The following is a 19,098-nucleotide window of genomic DNA, read 5'->3' as shown; positions in this document are numbered from 1 at the left end:
AAGCCACTAATAAATTAAACAGGAAGTTAATTTACATTAGACATGGCTAATTTGCATGCAGTTTTGAAAGCTCGATTTCTCGACAATGACACATCGGATTACTTCAAGACAGGTATCATTTTTTTTGTTGTAGTAAAACCTATACAGTCATAGCACTGGCATTAGTAGTAAAATCATCAAGATATGTCTCTTTAAATCTGTGACAGACTATGTTTTACAGTATTGCATATGCCCCAAATACTTAAATATCACTTTTACATAATGGAGGAAGGGGGATGAGATTAAGATAATAAAAATTGTGATAGAAAAAAATTATAAATTTAACTTAGCTGATGCCAAAAATCTGGGCCATGAAATGGTGATGCCATGATGATACCTTCAGACAGAGAAGGCCTCCATCTTGAGAGATAACTAGCCAAATTTATCTCATTGCAGCGTATAGAAATTTACAACTCCAACTATAGAAAACTCTTAACTGTAAAGAACCATTTCCTATACCGCCACCTATCAATATTACGGGATGAATTTTCAGACCCCTTCCCCAAAACAGGGCCACATGTCCCTTGTGATATTTCAGCTCAGCCAGATTAGCTATTCTAGATACAGCCTGTACATCGGCGTGGCGCTGTTTGTGGAGGACAGCAGTCATGTTTTTATCATCCCCTTTACATTTATTGAGTTCTTTTGACTTTACATTTCAGCCTATATCTCTTTCCATTCTCGTCCACAGTGGGGCATTTTCGGAGGTGGTCCTAGCCGAGGAGAAGAAAACCCAGAAACTAGTGGCAATAAAATGCATTCCGAAGAAAGCCCTAGAGGGGAAGGAGACGAGCATCGAGAATGAGATCGCGGTGCTGAGGAAGTAAGTGGCGGACCCTCTTCTTGACTCTCTCACGGGGGAGCACTGAACTTTCAGCTGATATTTTTCTGTAAGCCAATCCTGGAATATCCAAGGCTGGTCACTATGGATGAGCTACCTGTGATCTCCTACCATGGCAGCACCATGATCTCATTCCAGGAGATTAAGGGCCGATCCCTCAGTCTTGGCTCTTGGAGGGCGATGACTATCCCTGGCACTGTACTCGTATTTTCTTGGGCTAAGTAACAGCAAACCACTTAGACCAGTAGACCAGAGCCCTGCGACCCTTATCCTTTCTGCCGGCATCCCTGGTGCCTCTTCCGATTAGTTGGATCCTCGATGCGTCTTTGCAGCTTACTAATCAGAAGAGGCGCCAGGGAGGTCGGCAGGAAGGAGGAGGTTTGCAATATTCCACTCCTGTGGCTACGAGCTAGCCTTGTGGACAATGGACCAGTTTCTGGCAAAACTTTTTTTTTTCTGAACTCTATAAGGCAAGCAACTATATAGCCAGTGAGAAAAAGCAGTAAGGGAGTCCATTGCATTACCGTTTTTCTATTCCTGGGCCTGGTAATGTATATGTATTTTTCCATGCTGATTATACCTTGTGACGTGATTACTCAGGTGACAGAACATCCCCGGAGGAGAAGGGGTGCATTATATGTCATATGATGTACGAGGAGCTGTGGCCGCATTTCTATACTGTCACCATGGTGTTCTGGAAGGATCCTTATTTTTACACTACCTGCATCAGCAGCTTCTCCGGTGACTCATCTAAGACATTTTGGGGTAATCGACAGCGTCACATCTGTTCTATAATGAATTACTGAGAGTTATATAGCAATGTGATGTGCACAAGAGCTTGCAATCTATACACCTTCCCTCCCCAGGACTAGATAGTATGTCCTAGGGAGAGCTCGGGAGTATTGAGCAGGCTCACCAGAGACCTATTTAGTATTACCACATACAGTGGCATGTAAAGGTTTGGGCACCCCTGGTCAAAATTACTGTTACTGTGAATAGTTAAGCAAGATGAAATGATCTCTAAAAGGGCTAAAGGTAAAGATGACACAAAAAGGAAAATGTTGGGGTACCCTTGGAGATTTGTGTGCTCAGATAACGTTGTCCAAGGTTTCAAACCTTCATTAGCCTGTTAGGGTTATGGCTCGTTCACTATCATAGTTAGGTTAGGCCAGATGATGCAAATTTCTAGCTTTATAAAAACTCGGCCTCCTCTAACCTTGTGCCAAAAACCAGCAGCCATGGGTTCTTCTAAGCAGCACTCTGAAAATGAAAATGTTGAAGGCCTACAAATCAAGAGAAGGCTGTAAGAAGATAGCAAATCATTTTCAAGTTGCCTTTTCCTCAGTTTGAAATGTAATTAAGAAATGGCAGTTAACAGAAACAGTGGAGATAAAGATAAGGTCTGGAAAATCAAGCAAAATTTTAGTGAGAGCTGCTCGTAGGATTGCTAGAGAGGCAAATCAGAACCACCACCTGACTGCAAAAGACCTTCAGAAAGATGTTCACAGACTCTTGAGTTGTGGTACATTGTTCTGCTGTTCAGAGACACCTGTACAAATATGATCTTCATAAAAGTCATCAGAAGAAAAAAACTCCCGCGTCCTCACCATAAAATTCAGCATCCGAAGTATGCAAAAGAACAAACATGCCTGAAGCATTTTGGAAACAAGTCCTGTGGACCAATGAGGATATAATAGAAGTTGTTGGCCACAATGATCAAATGCATGTGTGGAGGAAAAAGGTCACAGAATTTCAGGAAAAGAACATCTCGCCAACCATTAAGCATGGGGGTGGATCAATCATGCATTAGGGTTGTGTTGCAGTCCATGGCACGGGGACGTTTCATGGGTAGAGGGAAGAATGGATTAATTAAATTTCAACAAATTCTTGATGCAAACATAACACCATCTACAAAAAAAAGCTGAAGGTGAAAAGAGGAAGAGGATGGCTTCTACAAATGGATAATGATCCTAAACACACTTCAAAATCTGCAATAGACAACCTCAAAAGGCACAAGCTGATGATTTTACAATGGCCCTCACAGTCACCTGATCTGAACATCATTAAAAATCTGTAGCTAGACCTCAAAATAGCAGGGGATGCAAGGCGACCCAGGAATCTCCACAGAACTGGAAGAATTCCCCAAGGAAGAGTGGATGAAAATCCCTCAAACAAGAAGTGAGACTCTTGTCTGGTTACAAAATGCGTTTACAAGCTGTGATACTTGAAAAAGTGTATGCTACCAGGTACTAACCATGCAGGGTGCCCAAACTTTTACATCCGGCCCTTTTCCTTTTTGTAATTTTTAAAATGTAAAAGACGAAAATATTTATTTATTTTTTGCCTAAAATACAAAAGAAAATGTGTCATCTTTAGCTTTTTAGGCCTTTTTAAGATAATTTCATCTTCAATTTGCAACTTTGACCGGGGGTGCCCAAACGTTTAAATGCCACTGTATATAAGTGTCTGATATATCAAATTCTAAAATTATTCACTCTGTAAGAAAAATGCAACAAAGGAAACAAAAATGAAATGAAATGCCATTATTACCATTTTTTGTTCTCACTGCCTGCGAAAAATTCAATTAAAAGTGATCAAAATATATCACTGAAAACATCAGCTCGGTGCGCAAATAACAAGCCCTTACATATCTAAAAAAAATAAAGTTATGGGTCTTGGAAATTTTTTTTAACCGAAGTAATAAAATACTGTAAATTTGGTATCCCTATAATCGTATTGACCTGGAGAACCATGCTACCAGATAATTTTTATCGCACAATAAACACCGCAAAAACGAAACCCCAAAAATAATGACGTATTTTTGTCACCATTTTACTGTACTTGGAGGTTTTTTTTTTCCCCTGCTTTTTAGTACATTGTATGGTAAAGTGAACGATGTAATTCAAAACTACAGCTTGTCTGGCAAAAAAATGAGTTATGTCGACAGAAAAAGAAAAAAAGTTTTGGGTCTTGTAAGAAGAGGAAAACAATTACAATGCAAAAATGTAAAATTGGCCGCCCTACTGCCACAGTGCTTTAATGCTTTGTCTTGAACATGATTTATGGTCATGTGACTTAGAGGAGATGTCCAGGAGAAGCTGTGATAAAATACTGGGAAACAACCTTTATTCCCTTTCCAAAAATCCTTTCCTTTGCTGCTCCACCAGTGCTCACCAGCCTTTGATTACTTTGCTGCTGTGGTGATCATGTTCCACGTGACCGCTGCAGCCAATCACTGGTTTCAGATTTCATGTCTGCATATGTGCCACGAGACCATTAAGGCCAGGGATTGAGTGAAGTTTTTACTTGGATGTATGTGGCTTCATTGGTGGAGGATGCGGACCACCTGAGCAGCAGTAAACCCCTCCAGGTAGTAGCTGTAGGCAGCCATTATTGATCATTTAAAGGGGTTTATATGATTTATTTATATGACAATTAGATCATTTTAAATGTATTCTTATGACCTATAGAAGTATTTTGATGTAATACAGGGAATGTTCGCAGCTTGAAACCACCCTATATTTACTAGTGAGGTGGACAGTGGCTGCAAATGGCCGCCTTCCATCAAGAGCACTGTATGAACATTTCTTTGCTTTTTCATGATTGTAGTGGTACCCGTAGTGCCCACTTTAGTCAGATAGTCAGGATACTGGTCCCCTAAAAGTGGGCTGTCCAAACGAGAAAACCCCCTTTAAGCAGAGGATTTGGTGGATATCTGACTTTGGCGTCACATGATCCCCACCATGATTTTAGAATGATGGCAAATGGTTAACTCTGCTTTCAAGTATATAAAACTCAAGTGTGAATAAAATACCGAAGCATCGCGTCCTCCTACACACATTTCCATAGCGACGCTGTGAACCCTGAGCGCTCTGCTGTAACAGGTCACTTCAGGCATTGTGGGCCCTGCGTCTATCATTGGCCTTTGGCAATAAATGGCATTATAGTGACAGAGATAAATGATGTGATAGATGACCGATAAATCTGATTGTGTCATACAGTGCATGCAAATATGGCAGCCAATATGTAATTCTAAAGCCTATTGCGACACTAGAACTTCCAGCATGCTAGTAGTTGTAGTTTTGCTTACAGCCTTATTGAATCATTTCAGTAAGTACTGCCAAGTAGCTATAGGGACCACCACAAGAGGGTGACAGCCAAATAATTCTGCGTAGGTGCCCGCCATAGACATTTATTAAGGGCCATTCCAGTCTTCTGTAAAATATTCTATATTTTGGGCCTAATTTACCAAAAGTGTCCAACATAAACACAGGGCCTTGGTTTCCCATAGCAACCAATCAGAGAGCAGCTTTCTTTTCTGAAACTGCTCTAAAGCAATGAATGCTGCGTTGTGATTGGTTGCTATGGGAAACGGGGCCTAGTTTTTCTGTAATACTGCTAAGGCCTTTTGGGCTTGAATTCCTTACTACCAAATACAATCTGCCTGATGTCAGTGAATATATATATATATATTAATTATTATATTTGGATATTAAGATCTGCATATGATCTGACTGTGAACAAAACATTTCAGAAAAGGGATTTTTCATACACATTTGCATAACAATCATAGGAATTTTCGTAAGCTATCTCGGCTAATTTGGGCCCAAAAGTGTCTGAATTAAAAAGGGCTCACAATATATGACCCATATGGTACCTGCGTTCATTGTTTGGTCACCGGACGGGCAGCCTGTAATTTGGAGCCCTTGTTAAAATACTGAGTGAAACCCAGAACTGTAAAATCCTGCTGCAAACTAAGAATAGCCGCGACATCTGTGCAGCATCTTTCGGCGCGGGGAGCTTTAATCTGCTGCCTCCATCCTGTTATCTGCTCCGGGATCTCTGCCTTTCTCTTTTCTAAACCTGAGGATGATTAAGAAATCCCTCATTTACCAAAGCAGCGGTAATGGCCCAAATGTCTGCGTGATCCCCTCTAATGCCCTGATCTCCGAAGTCTGCAGGGATTTGCCTTTTTCGACCACGTAGCTGGTGGTCCGTCTGGCCCCCAACCCCCAAATTATATCTACGTTTGTTTTTTTTACTATAGATACAGGGTCTACTGTTTATCTACACTTTAAAGAAAAGTATGTGCCCCCAGCCTACCCTACACAGTCATGGGGAACAGAAAAGGATCTTCCCCAAACTGTTCCCACACAGCTGAAAACTAAAATTGTCCACAATGTCTTGTGCTGAAGTATTAAGATTTTTCTTCACTGAAAGTAATGGGCGGAGGCCGACCCCTGATAACAATCCTTAGCATTATCCTCCTCCACCATCTGTACAGCGGGCACAATGCAGTCAGGGGGTAATGTCCTCCTGGAATCGCCAAACCCAGACTCCTCCATCAGACGCCAGATAGAGAAGTGTGATCCACCACTGCACAGAACACGTCCCCTCCAGAATCCAGTGGTGGCGGCTTTACACCACTCCATCCGATGCTCAGCATTGTGCTTGGTGATGTACGGCTGCATGCAGCGGCTCGGCCATGAATCTTTCAGCGGGGGGCGCAGTGTTTGTGCTGATGAGGAGGTCTGGACTCTGCAGTTATGGGGTCAGCAGAGCGGTGGTGACTTTTCTGCCCACGCTCTGTAATGTTACGTGGTCACTGCTGGGATCTCCTGGCCTGACTACTATTGTCACCTTTTATGCCATCCTGGTCAGTGGGCGCCATGGGGAAGGGGGGGCAGAGTGTTCCTTCCAGCTCCATCACTGGGCCTTGTCTATTGATTGTGCCAGTGGGCGAAAGCGTGGGGTGAACATGTCTAATACATCCTGGTCCACCTCCTCTGCACCCTTGTAATTGTCTGGCATGTTTTACCTTTATCAACCGATCGTTGGCGTTTTCCCTGAAATCCTCTATGGGAATGGTAGTAACAATGCATGATGGAGAACAGAACATGTTTCCACACACATGCAAACCCTCCGGTGCACCCCCGCGACTGCAGAAGCCCCTTTTGTTATCCCTTCGGTCTGGCGTAAGGTGGGCATTGTCGATTTTTAACCCTGACTCTTGTATTTTGTCTTACGGCTCACCCACTCCAAACCTTTCATCCCTTCCAACTTTCTCGTACGTGGGCTGCGCGGAGAGAACACTGCATACAGCGGCATGACTCAGCCGCGCGCCTCGTGCTGCACGCTCGCTGGATACATTGTATCAGAGGTTTCTGCACCGTTACATGTTATCGCTTACTCCAAAAGTCCTTTGCTGCTCCGTAAATCCATGAATCCTCTTTACTTATTTTGCAGCCAGTTTATTTGTTACATTGTGTTCTCCACTCTAGTCGCTGTGTTCACAGTTCATAAGGACATTGGAATTGACGGTCAGCTTACAAATGGCTCATATACATATATTTACAGCATTGCTATTTCTCAAAAATATTCTTAAAGGGTAGCGGATGCTAGAACAGTAACCTCTGCACTCACCGAATGCTCCCCTAACCCAATCAATGGGATCACGGCTCAAGACAGGGTCCAAGAGGGACCACTGAAGATTAACTAATAGGGTGAGGTGTGAGATGGCATCTACCTACTGGCATAGCACATCTGTAAGCATCCACCTGGTGATCTGCACTAAGGCTGGAAGTGTCCGAAGTTTCGGATCTGTCTGTTTCCCTAGTTGTGGCGCCCGTTCTCTTGCATTATCTATGTAGTAATTATTGCTCTCATTTCTTTAAGGATCAAACATGCAAACATCGTGTCTCTGGAGGATATCTATGAGAGCCGCAGTCACCTGTACCTCATCATGCAACTGTGAGTGCAATAAGAATTCGCAAAGTAAATGTTTTTGGAAGTGTCTGATGCCTCCTGCTGGTGGAAATACAGAATTACAACTTTTGGTATTTTTAGAGCAGCCAATGTCTCGGGGTTGCAAATACAGATAAAAATTTGTCAAGCAGAAGCCAACACCTCCAGACCGGAGAAGGGGACACAGCCTTTGTTTATGCTAAGCTACACCCCTAACCTGTCCCTTTGGTTTCCCACACAGTATGATAACCCTTTCATGCCCCCACACTATATAATGCTGACCGCTCTCAGGATGCAGATACTGTTGAAATCATGACATGCCACCGACCTCCCAGGACAATGGGACCACTTCCCAAATCCGGGGGATATCCCTCTTGGATCCAGAATAGTTGGGAGGTGCGCCTTAGTGTCAGGATTGGGGGCTGATATTTCATTTATTGACCCCCATATGTGTATAACGTGCTCCTTTGCTTTGTTGCAGGGTGTCGGGGGGCGAGCTGTTTGACAGGATTGTAGAGAAGGGGTTCTACACGGAGAAAGATGCCAGCCAGCTCATCAAGCAGATCCTGGACGCTGTGAAATACCTCCATGATATGGGGATCGTGCATCGGGACTTAAAGGTACGTGACATGGGGGGCCGGTGCCCGCCGTGTGCACTGCTGGAAAATGGCTGCAGCGATGGCACAGAAATGATAGGAGTTTTCCTCTTTTGGGTAAAGCTTGGCCTCATAATGATCGGACATGTCCTCACCCTATTTTTGCCCCTTTTTTTTTTTGCTTTTAAGCAGCCATAACTCCCCCGATCCCCCCCCGCCGATGTGGATGTATGACGATCTTGTTTTCTGCAGGACATTTTTTTTTTTTTTTCTTTTGAAAACGCTAGTTTGGGTTACATTATACAACTTGCCAGACACAAAAAAAACAAACATTTTTTGGATTACACACGAAGACTATATATATATATATATATATATATATATATTATTACTTTGAAAGAAGTTTTGGATTTTTTTATTTTTTTAGTATTTTTTTGCAGAAGTAACTTTTAGTTATTTTTAAATAATTTGTCCAACGAATCTTAAGATTTCTGGGGAACATTTTAATTTATTGTGCATTTTATTTCTGCTGTAAGGCTGTGTGCACACGATGCGGATTTAGTGCAGATCCGCAGCTTTTTTTTCCGCGCAGAAACGCTGCAGTTCCACAAAGTGATTTACAATACAATGTAAATCAATAGGAAAAAAAATGCTGTGCTAATGGTGCAGAAAATTCTGCATGAAAAACACTGTGGATAAAAATAAGTAGCATGTCACTTCTTTTGTGCGGATCTGCAGAGTTTCTGCACCCTTCCATTATAGAAATCCGCAGGGGTAAAAAACGCATAAAATCCGCACAAAATCTGCAACAAAAACGCCGAAAATCCGCATAAAAAACGCGTCAAATTTGCACCTGCGTTTTCTGCCAGGAGATGTGGATTTTGTGCAGAAAATTCTGCACCCCAATCCGCAACGTGTGCACGTAGCCTAAGGGTCTGTTCACACAGGTATTGCAGCTTTTTTTCAGCATGGAAAGCACAGCTTTTGGCAGAAAAAAATAGCTTTTTTTATTGGGTTTTTGTTGCTTTTATATTTGAATTGGTGAAAAGTGCTGCAAAAACTTTCGAACAATTCTGCTGTTATTTTGCCCGAAACACACATAAAGAATGCGGATACACACACACACAACAAAAGTACACACAAGAAATGTCAGACATCCCCTTGGTTTTTGCTGGCACTATAAAACGCCGTGTGTGTGTGTGTGTGTGTGTGAACATGCCCTAACGTGGCGGTTTCTGACTTTGCAGCCGGAGAACCTGTTATACTACAGTCTGGATGAAGATTCCAAAATTATGATCAGCGATTTTGGATTGTCGAAGATCGAAGGTTCTGGAAGCGTCATGTCGACCGCCTGTGGGACACCGGGATATGTCGGTGAGGATGAGCTCCATTTTCTTCCTCCTTAGATGACGGGAGGGGGATCTGACCCCGTCTGTGTTCTTCTCTCTCAGCCCCAGAAGTTCTGGCCCAGAAGCCGTACAGTAAAGCCGTGGACTGCTGGTCGATCGGAGTGATCGCCTACATTTTGTAAGTCCAAACTCCTCCAGCATCGGGCCCATGGCATATCCCATCCATAGAGATGTATAGCTTTATGTCATGGTAAACCCCTTTAAACCCCGCATGTTCAGCTCTGTTCATCCAGATAACTACACCTGGTAACTCTTTCGCCGCTCCCCTCGCAGGCTGTGCGGTTACCCCCCATTCTACGACGAAAATGACGCCAAACTCTTCGAGCAGATCCTGAAAGCTGAATACGAGTTCGATTCCCCGTATTGGGACGACATTTCGGACTCGGGTAAGTGAATGTTCAAGGATTTTTGTTGAAACCGTTCATCCATTTAACCAGTTCATGACCAGTCATGTTATTTTCATGAAAAAAAAAAAAAGTTTTACCGTTTGCCTTCTGTAGTTTTGTGGGTCTATTGCTGACTGCAGAATGAGTTAACTGAGGATCAGTCGGTGAGCTCATTCTGACCTGAGAGTTTGTAACTCCTTTTTGCTTTCTGAGCTCCTCTTCAGCCGATTTATGACCACAGACCACATCAAAGTTCAATGTGTAGGGAAGCAGAGACTGTACAAGCCGAACAGTGAAACTTTTTTTTTTTTCTTTTTTCAATAAAACACAACTTACAAAAATGATTAGCCTCAAATACATGAAAGCAAGTAAAATGAAAAAAAAAAAATCGCTCAAAAATTGGACGCCTTATTTTAAGGGTACTGGAGTACTGATTAATTTCACAATAAGTCTTAATATTAGTTGATTCTCCCAAAACTTCAAATCCAATAATACAATTCTTACTTCCTGCAGACACCACTAGGGGGAGCTCACTGATGACTGAGATGTACAGCCACCACTAGGGGGAGCTCACTGATGACTGAGATGTACAGCCACCACTAGGGGGAGCTCATTGATGACTGAGGTGTACAGTCACCACTAGGGGGAGCTCACTGATGACTGAGGTGTACAGTCACCACTAGGGGGGAGCTCACTGATGACTGTACAGTCACCTCTAGGGGGAGCTCACTGATGACTGAGGTGTACAGTCACCACTAGGGGGAGCTCACTGATGACTGAGGTGTACAGTCATCACTAGAGGGAGCTCACTGATGACTGAGGTGTACAGTCACCACTAGGGGGAGCTCACTGATGATGTGTACAGTCACCACTAGGGGGAGCTCACTGATGATGAGGTGTACAGTCACCCCTAGGGGGAGCTCATTGATGACTGAGGTGAACAGTCACCTCTAGGGGGGAGCACACTGACCTGTACAGTCACCACTAGGGGGAGCACACTGACTGTACAGTCACCACTAGAAGGAGTTCACTGATGACTGTACAGTCACCACTAGGGGGAGCTCACTGATGACTGAGATGTACAGCCACCACTAGGGGGAGCTCATTAATGACGAAGTGTACAGTCACCTCTAGGGGGAGCTCACTGATGACTGAGGTGTACAGTCACCACTAGGGGGGAGCTCACTGATGACTGTACAGTCACCTCTAGGGGGAGCTCACTGATGACTGTACAGTCACCTCTAGGGGGAGCTCACTGATGAAGAGGTGTACAGTCACCACTAGGGGGAGCTCATTAATGACGAAGTGTACAGTCACCACTAGGGGGAGCTCACTGATGACTGAGGTGTACAGTCACCACTAGGGGGGAGCTCACTGATGACTGTACAGTCACCTCTAGGGGGAGCTCACTGATGACTGTACAGTCACCTCTAGGGGGAGCTCACTGATGAAGAGGTGTACAGTCACCACTAGAGGGAGCTCACTGATGACTGAGGTGTACAGTCACCACTAGGGGAAGCTCACTGATGACTGAGGTGTACAGTCATCACTAGAGGGAGCTCACTGATGATGAGGTGTACAGTCACCACTAGGGGGAGCTCACTGTTGACTGAGGTGTACAGTCACCACTAGGGGAAGCTCACTGATGATGAGGTGTACAGTCACCACTAGGGGGAGCTCACTGATGACTGAGGTGTACAGTCACCACTAGGGGGGAGCTCACTGATGACGAGGTGTACAGTCACCACTAGGGTGAGCTCACTGTTGACTGAGGTGTACAGTCACCACTAGGGGAAGCTCACTGATGATGAGGTGTACAGTCACCACTAGGGGAAGCTCACTGATGATGAGGTGTACAGTCACCACTAGGGGGAGCTCACTGATGACTGAGGTGTACAGTCACCACTAGGGGGGAGCTCACTGATGACTGTACAGTCACCACTAGGGGGAGCACACTGACTGTACAGTCACCACTAGAAGGAGCTCACTGATGACTGTACAGTCACCACTAGGGTGAGCTCACTGATGACTGAGGTGTACAGTCACCACTAAGGGGAGCTCATTGATGACGAGGTGTACAGTCACCCCTAGGGGGAGCTCATTGATGACGAGGTGTACAGTTATCACTAGGAGGAGCTCATTGATGACGAGGTGTACAACCGCCACTAGGGGAAGCTCACTGATGGCTGGAGTGTACAGCCACCACTAGGAGGAGCTCACTGATGAATGAGGTGTACAGCCACCACTAGGGGGAGCTCACTGATGACAGATATATAAAATTCCCATTAAATTCAACTTTTTTTTCATTATAGCAAAAGATTTTATTCAGCATTTGATGGAAAAAGATCCTAATAAGCGGATCACGTGTGACCAGGCCCTGCAGCACCCTTGGTAAGATTTACTTAGCCGGTGATATCATTCGAGTATGCGGTAATGTCCACCTAGCCCAGATATGGAACCTCAAACAACCCCACCCCTATATTCCTTATAATGGGGTCCGTACACCATAGGAGTGATCCAGAGGTAGCGATCTGCAGTATAAATACCCAGCTTTCCCAGAGCGTTCTGTAGAGGAGGAATCCACTTTGGACTTTTCACTATTGTTAGGGGGTTTACTGAACTGCATGGCAAATATTGAGCTGAATGTGCTCCTTAAAGGTGGGTTCTTTTTACTGCCCTCCAAAATTCCTTTGGGGGCCTAATATAGGAATCTTGACTTCGTGTATAATATTCGAGCATTGTATCTGTCGCAGGATTGCCGGAGACACAGCCCTGGATAAGAATATTCACGAATCAGTCAGCGAGCAAATCAGAAAGAATTTCGCCAAAAGCCGATGGAAGGTAAGTTTGACCCTGTGTCCCCCTTGACGGCACTTCCTGCCCAGAGATATTGTGAGCATTCAGAATATCGATATCCTACCAGCATGTACCATGATTTTGAAAAAAAAAAAAAAAAAAAGATTTCGATCCTCAGGCTGACAAGAAGTGTTGTCATAGGGGCAGGCATTGCACTTCTCATCACATTACATTATGGTCTAACGTAGACAATACTCAGTTGCAGTTAATGCTGCAGCCAGTAGGAGGCGCTCTGCTTCTGATATTTTCGCTCCCCTCCCGGCCATGCTATACCGCCATATAGTGTTATTTGCCCATTTGCATAAAATCCTGATGGCGTCTTTTTCCTTTTTTTTTTTTTTTTTTTTTCCATAGCAAGCCTTCAATGCCACGGCCGTGGTACGTCACATGCGCAAATTGCAGCTAGGCACCAGCCAGGAAGGACCCGGGCAGACCACCCCAACCAGTCCATGCCATGGGAACTTACTGGTGCCCGGAGACAATCATGGTGGGTACATATAGGGCCGCTCAAAAATATTGCGGACAGTGAGGTCCCGGAGTACATGTCATCCCTTTAAGGGGTAACCAAACTTTTGAATATCTTGTAGCCCCTTGTTGATCAATGGGGGGCCCGCATGCAGAGACCACCACCGATCGCTCAAATCAGTGGGTAGAAACTTCTATCCTCGAGCAACTACACAGGGCTCAATCTAAAAAGACTATGGATCCGATTCATCATCTGCTTTTTTTTTTTAGGTTACTTTTCTTTTTTTATATTTTATATTAAAAATGCTCTAAATTTTAATTTTTCGTAGCGCAAAAAGTAGCATGATCCCCCTAGAAAAACTATCCCAAATTTTCACCATATTTTTTTTTTTTTCTTTTTGATAGTACATTAAAATAATTCCAAGGGTAATATTTGCACAAAAGTATTGCAACTTTATTAATTTGCTGCAAACATCTAGAAAACTAACACCCAGCAGACATTAGCGAACGTAAAAAAAAATAATTATAAATAAGACTTTAAAAAAAAAAATAAAAAAAAAAAAAATGCAAATTTAAGATTAATTTGACCCAAAAATAAAAGTGGAAAACTAGACAAAAAAAAGACGCAAATGCAATAATGAATCCGGGCCATTTGTGTATTTCTGTGTTGTTGTTTTTTCTTTTTCCGCCATTGTAACGTTTCTGCCGCAGCCGTCATCGGAGCGGAAGTCATTTACTTGGATTTTACGAAACCCTTTGACTTGGTTCCGCAGCTGGGTATTTTGGCTCGAGTCAAGAGCTTCGGACGTGGAGGTAACATAGAGTAGGTAGTTAGAAGCTTCCACCAGAGGGCATCCTCTGCGGGCGGAGGGAAAAGGAGCCTGGTCTGGTAGATCTTGTATCTCGCGGACATACAAGGGTTAATACATGTTGGCGAATAGGTGCCCACGGTGGAAACAGTAAAATGCCCCTCTAGGGGGCTTACAAAAAGATTGGGGACCATAGTTAACACATTACAGAATTAAGGGGTTTAGAGGTTAATATTTAATATTTTGGGGGGGAGTTACAAGGGTTAAATTAATAGAGGAATTTTCATTTTATTTAATATAAAATTGGCCCAAAATTTGGAATAAAAGCCTTTCTGATCCGGAGCTTCAAATCTAGAGATAAGTGATAATATTCTGTTTGTCTGCAGTCACCACTAGGGGGAGCTCACTGCATTCGGAGCTGTACACTGTTCCTATAATAAAACAGAATGTGATGAGCTCCCCCTAGTGGCGACTGAAAGGATTTCACATGGCTTCTCATGAACAGTTTATGGAAGCCTGGGTTAAAAAAATAAATAAATAAACTACGAAGGAGAATGCAATCGCCCAATAGAAGTTAGAGGGTCACATACTGTTATAATCCAGGATAAAAGGAAACTAATTTTCTCCCTCCTATGCTGAATCTGAATTTTTTTTTTGTGTGTGATAAAGTCTGAGATTTCTGGCAGAAAATCTGATTCACTTTTTTCTTTTATGAGGTTTGACAGTGCAATAACGTCATGTTGCTGACTCTGTCAGAATGATTAATAAAGGCATAATTCCCAGTCCAGCCTGTGTAGCCAAAACTATTTTTATTAAATCAGAGCACCACTTAGAGCTTTATTTTTTATTTTTTTTTATTTTTTTTATTTTTATGATCCAGAGCTCCAAAGGTTATGCACGGATATAGAATTAAATGCTGAAATTAGAGCTACCAGCAGCCTCCACTAGAGGGAGCTTGCAAGCGAAGTGTAGACTGATTTACAATCAGCCCCCTCTAGTGGCGGCTGCTGGCAGAAGAATGTTATAATTTGCCTACGTGTCTATGGAGAGGTTTTGGAGTTAAGTGTTAGAGAAACTGCGTGTGTGTGTGTGTGTGTGTGTGTGTGTGTGTAATATAATATATACATATATTAAAGCAATATAATATTAAATATATTAAAGATAGATATATATATATATATATGCAGTATAATACATATATATTAAAGCAGTATAATATATACAGTATAAAATATTACAATATTAAATATGAATTAAATATAAATAATCAATATATTAAAGTATAAAATATTACAATACTATATTAAAGCAATAATTGGTACATATGATGCTCATAGCTGGAGTAACTTTTATTAAAGTGTATTAAATTGAACACACTCCTAAGAAGGGTACAAGAGGGGGTCCCTATAACCCTCCACATCTGGTTATATGTGGAATTACTGTAGTTGGGCAGAGTGTTCACAGACCTGGCATAATAAGGTGGCGCGCATTAGCTGATCCCCCTCTGAACGTCCGCTAGCGTCCTAAGGTTTGGCTAATTGCAGTAATGAGCTTTTCTTGGGTAGAGCTCGTAGCTGGCGCTTGTAGCACTAGGATAGATTATGTGTAATTATTTCCTCGCTTGTGCTCTGTAAACTGTTTTTATGATCGTTTGATTAAAGCAAAGAGATGTTGTGACACGTCTAATGAGCCCGCCATTAAGCCCTGTTATTGTAGCCGAACGTCAGACGCTATGCGCTTTTCTTACCAGCAGGAGAAACTTGCCAAAAAAAAAAAGAATCCTTTAATTAAACACTTCTTAGTTGGTCTTATTTTTATGTTGAATTTACTGCCTTGAGCTGACAGGTTAACTCAAGTTGCCTGCGAGGGTTAAATCCCGTTTCCTGATCCTTTTTAAAGACCCTTTTTTATACATTAAAAATGTGAAATCGGTTTTTAAATATCTTACTCCTAAGCTGAGATACAATCGTTTAAAGTTGCCGGCTCAAAGACAGAGGCTGCACCACTGAGAGGGCTTCTGGTCACTATGTGCAGTGTTGTCATGGAGACCGGTAACTGTTTTTTTTGTAACATTTGAAAATCTGGATCCAGGTGAATTGTTCATAATCAAAACAGGTTGGAGCCGGAATGCCTCAGTGGTGCAGCCTCAGCTAATGGGCCTGTAACTTCAAGCTGGTATATCTCAGCCTAGGAGTAAGATGTTAAAAAACGGATTTCACATCTTTAATGTAGACAAAAGGGTACTTATATCTGATACGGAAGAACTCTGTTCACTTATAAAAGTGGGTTTCAGCTTTGTGCACGGAGATGTTACTGCATGTGTGGCCAGCGAACAAAGCCCCCATTTTACGTCTGCCCCGTGGCCCCTCGATGAGCTGCAAACGTGTGAACTCATTGTGCGCAGAAAAGTGCACGCTTACAGCACTGAAAAGAGCTTATTGTGTCGGACTCGGGTTGTTTGAGCGGCTCACACCTAAAACAACACGGTGAAATGCTCAGCGCGGCAGTCATCCGTTACAAGCGTGTCCCGGCCGGCAGGATTTTTCCCATGAATATGTATGTGCATTTGAGGTTAGGCCAGAGGTGGCCACCAATGGGAATATACGTTTTGTGTGATTCCAAGACTGGAGCAAAAGGGAATTTACCCTAATGTTCATATACGTAGCTGAGCGATGATTCTGCTGGCTCAGCTGCTGTCCTGATGTAACCTCCCCTCCATTGTGCAACATGTGAGAATGGTGTCAAACCTTACGGCAAAAGAAATGATAACAAAGAATAATCTCACGCAGTAAAATAACTTTTATCTTGCCTTTATGATCATCTGGACTTTTCCATAAAAATTGAGAAATCTGCTTGACATAACTTCAGACTTTGCATCAAAAACATGCTACGGAATCTGCTGTGGGAATTCCTCCCTGTGCGTGTAATCTTGCCCCACTAGGGGGCAGCACCTGTACATTGTGCCCTAGTTACTAGTTAGTATAAAGTTTAGCAGGATGAAACTTAAAGGACTTTTCCAAACTATTGCTGTCCCCCTTCGCCGGGTCTCGTTTACTTGGGCAGCGGAGTGCTATGCCGTACCAGACGTGATGAGGGCAGCCGATTATAAGGCTATAGGAGTGATGCGCCGTCATAGCGAATCAATAAAGGGATCAGTGGGCACCGTTCCATTCATTGACAGCATGCAGAGATCTTGGGAACAAATGTAGTACTTTTCAAAGGAACTAGTGGGATGTGGTCTCCAAAAAGGGTGGAGTTTGTAAAAAATATGAAGCCATTTTGGAATAGTGGTCAAGAAAAATAAAGAGGTTGGCAACTCTAGCCTAGATATAGCCCTATTTTTATTGTGTAGGCTTGGAAAAGCATAGCTGCTATCTTCCAAAAAATGGCATCTCGCCTCATATGCATTGCGTGTGGTTTTACAGCTCCAACTCCTTTTATAAAATTAATTTGTCTGAACAGAAATTATTATAGGCAACCAAGAATGTGGCTGTGTTTTGTAATCTTGGACATCCCTATTAACTTATACTTGGAAACATGAACCTAGTATTGTGGGGCCACATGGGTGAAGATAGAGAACTTGGTATTGAGATCACATGGGTGAAGATGGAGAACTTAGTATTGTGAGGTCTCATGGGTGAAGATGGAAAACTTAGTATTGTGAGGTCACATGGGTGAAGATGGAGAACTTAGTATTGTGAGGTCACATGGGTGAAGGTGGCGAATTTGGTATTGAGATCACATGGGTGAAGATCGAGAATTTAGTATTGTGAGGTCACATGGGTGAAGATGGGGAACTTACTGTTGTGAGGTCACATGGGTGAAGATGGGGAACTTAGTATTGTGAGGTCTCATGGGTGAAGATGGAAAACTTCGTATTGTGAGGTCACATGGGTGAAGGTGGAGAACTTCGTATTGTGAGGTCACATGGGTGAAGATGGGGAACTTAGTATTGTGAGGTCACATGGTTGAAGATGGGGAACTTAGTATTGTGAGGTCACATGGTTGAAGATGGGGAACTTACTGTTGTGAGGTCACATGGGTGAAGATGGGGAACTTAGTATTGTGAGGTCTCATGGGTGAAAATGGGGAACTTAGTATTGTGAGGTCACATGGGTGAAGATGGAGAACTTAGTATTGTGAGGTCTCATGGGTGAAAATGGGGAACTTAGTATTGTGAGGTCACATGGGTGAAGATGGAGAACTTAGTGCTCCATTTTCACCCATGTGACCTCACAATACTTAGTATTGTGGGGCCACTTGGGTAAAGATTTAGAAGACCTTTTTGACTATGATCTGTTTTGATAAGTGTCTTATCATTCTGCTCCATTCCAGGCTCCCTTTCCGACAGCTGTCAGGACCGCTGTTCCCAGAAGACCCCAGAGAACAACTCCTTGACCTACAGCACTCACCACTGCCCCCAATCAAATCGGGTTTAACGTCGTCACCCTGGGATGTGATGTCACTGGAAACAAAGGAGGAGGCCGTGCTAAGCATTACTCTGGTGGGCCGACTGTAAAGGGCGGATCTTCAAGCCAGGATAGACCTTACCTATTAAACAACGGGGGGAGGGACTTGGGTGGAGAGAGATGCAGAATGAAGGGGGGAAGGGCAGGCCTTGTACGTATGCTTATACCTATGTACGACGGAAGAAGCATGGGCCTGATGGAATGACTGAAACGTTTACAGATTGTCCAAGGACGTCCTTCTCGTTTAAAAAAAAAAAAAAAAAAAAAAAAAATGTAAACTGTTGCCTGCACATTGTACGTAGGGGAAGGGAATGTGTACATTTTAATGTCTCGAGGTGAAGACTCTTTGCTGCTGTTACTTGGCTTCCAGTTCCAGTGAAAACTCTTAGTCGCTAATAGGAAGAGCTTGAGGTCATGAAATATATCGTGGGGTGGGACACCACCGAGTCTCCATGGCGTGGGGCCCTGAGATGAAAGGGTAGCC

General features: G+C 43.2%; 1 protein-coding gene across 1 annotated transcript in view; it reads left to right on the top strand.

Annotated features, from left to right (window-relative positions):
* CAMK1 (calcium/calmodulin dependent protein kinase I) overlaps positions 1-18,860 on the top strand; it is a 78,058-nt gene extending 59,198 nt beyond the window's left edge. The window contains exons 3-12 of the mRNA XM_077276319.1: positions 731-862; positions 7,556-7,630; positions 8,106-8,244; positions 9,468-9,594; positions 9,672-9,747; positions 9,903-10,015; positions 12,328-12,406; positions 12,769-12,856; positions 13,226-13,358; positions 18,481-18,860. Coding sequence (XP_077132434.1) covers positions 731-862; positions 7,556-7,630; positions 8,106-8,244; positions 9,468-9,594; positions 9,672-9,747; positions 9,903-10,015; positions 12,328-12,406; positions 12,769-12,856; positions 13,226-13,358; positions 18,481-18,584 — 1,066 coding nt within the window. The 3' untranslated portion in view covers positions 18,585-18,860. The remainder of the gene's footprint in view (positions 1-730; positions 863-7,555; positions 7,631-8,105; positions 8,245-9,467; positions 9,595-9,671; positions 9,748-9,902; positions 10,016-12,327; positions 12,407-12,768; positions 12,857-13,225; positions 13,359-18,480) is intronic.
* Positions 18,861-19,098: the final 238 nt, after the last annotated feature.

The sequence above is a fragment of the Ranitomeya variabilis genome, chromosome 8 (assembly GCF_051348905.1).
Source record: "Ranitomeya variabilis isolate aRanVar5 chromosome 8, aRanVar5.hap1, whole genome shotgun sequence".
Lineage (NCBI taxonomy): Eukaryota > Metazoa > Chordata > Amphibia > Anura > Dendrobatidae > Ranitomeya > Ranitomeya variabilis.
Note: the sequence above shows the minus strand (reverse complement) of the source record. Positions and strands in the feature narration are given on the sequence as shown.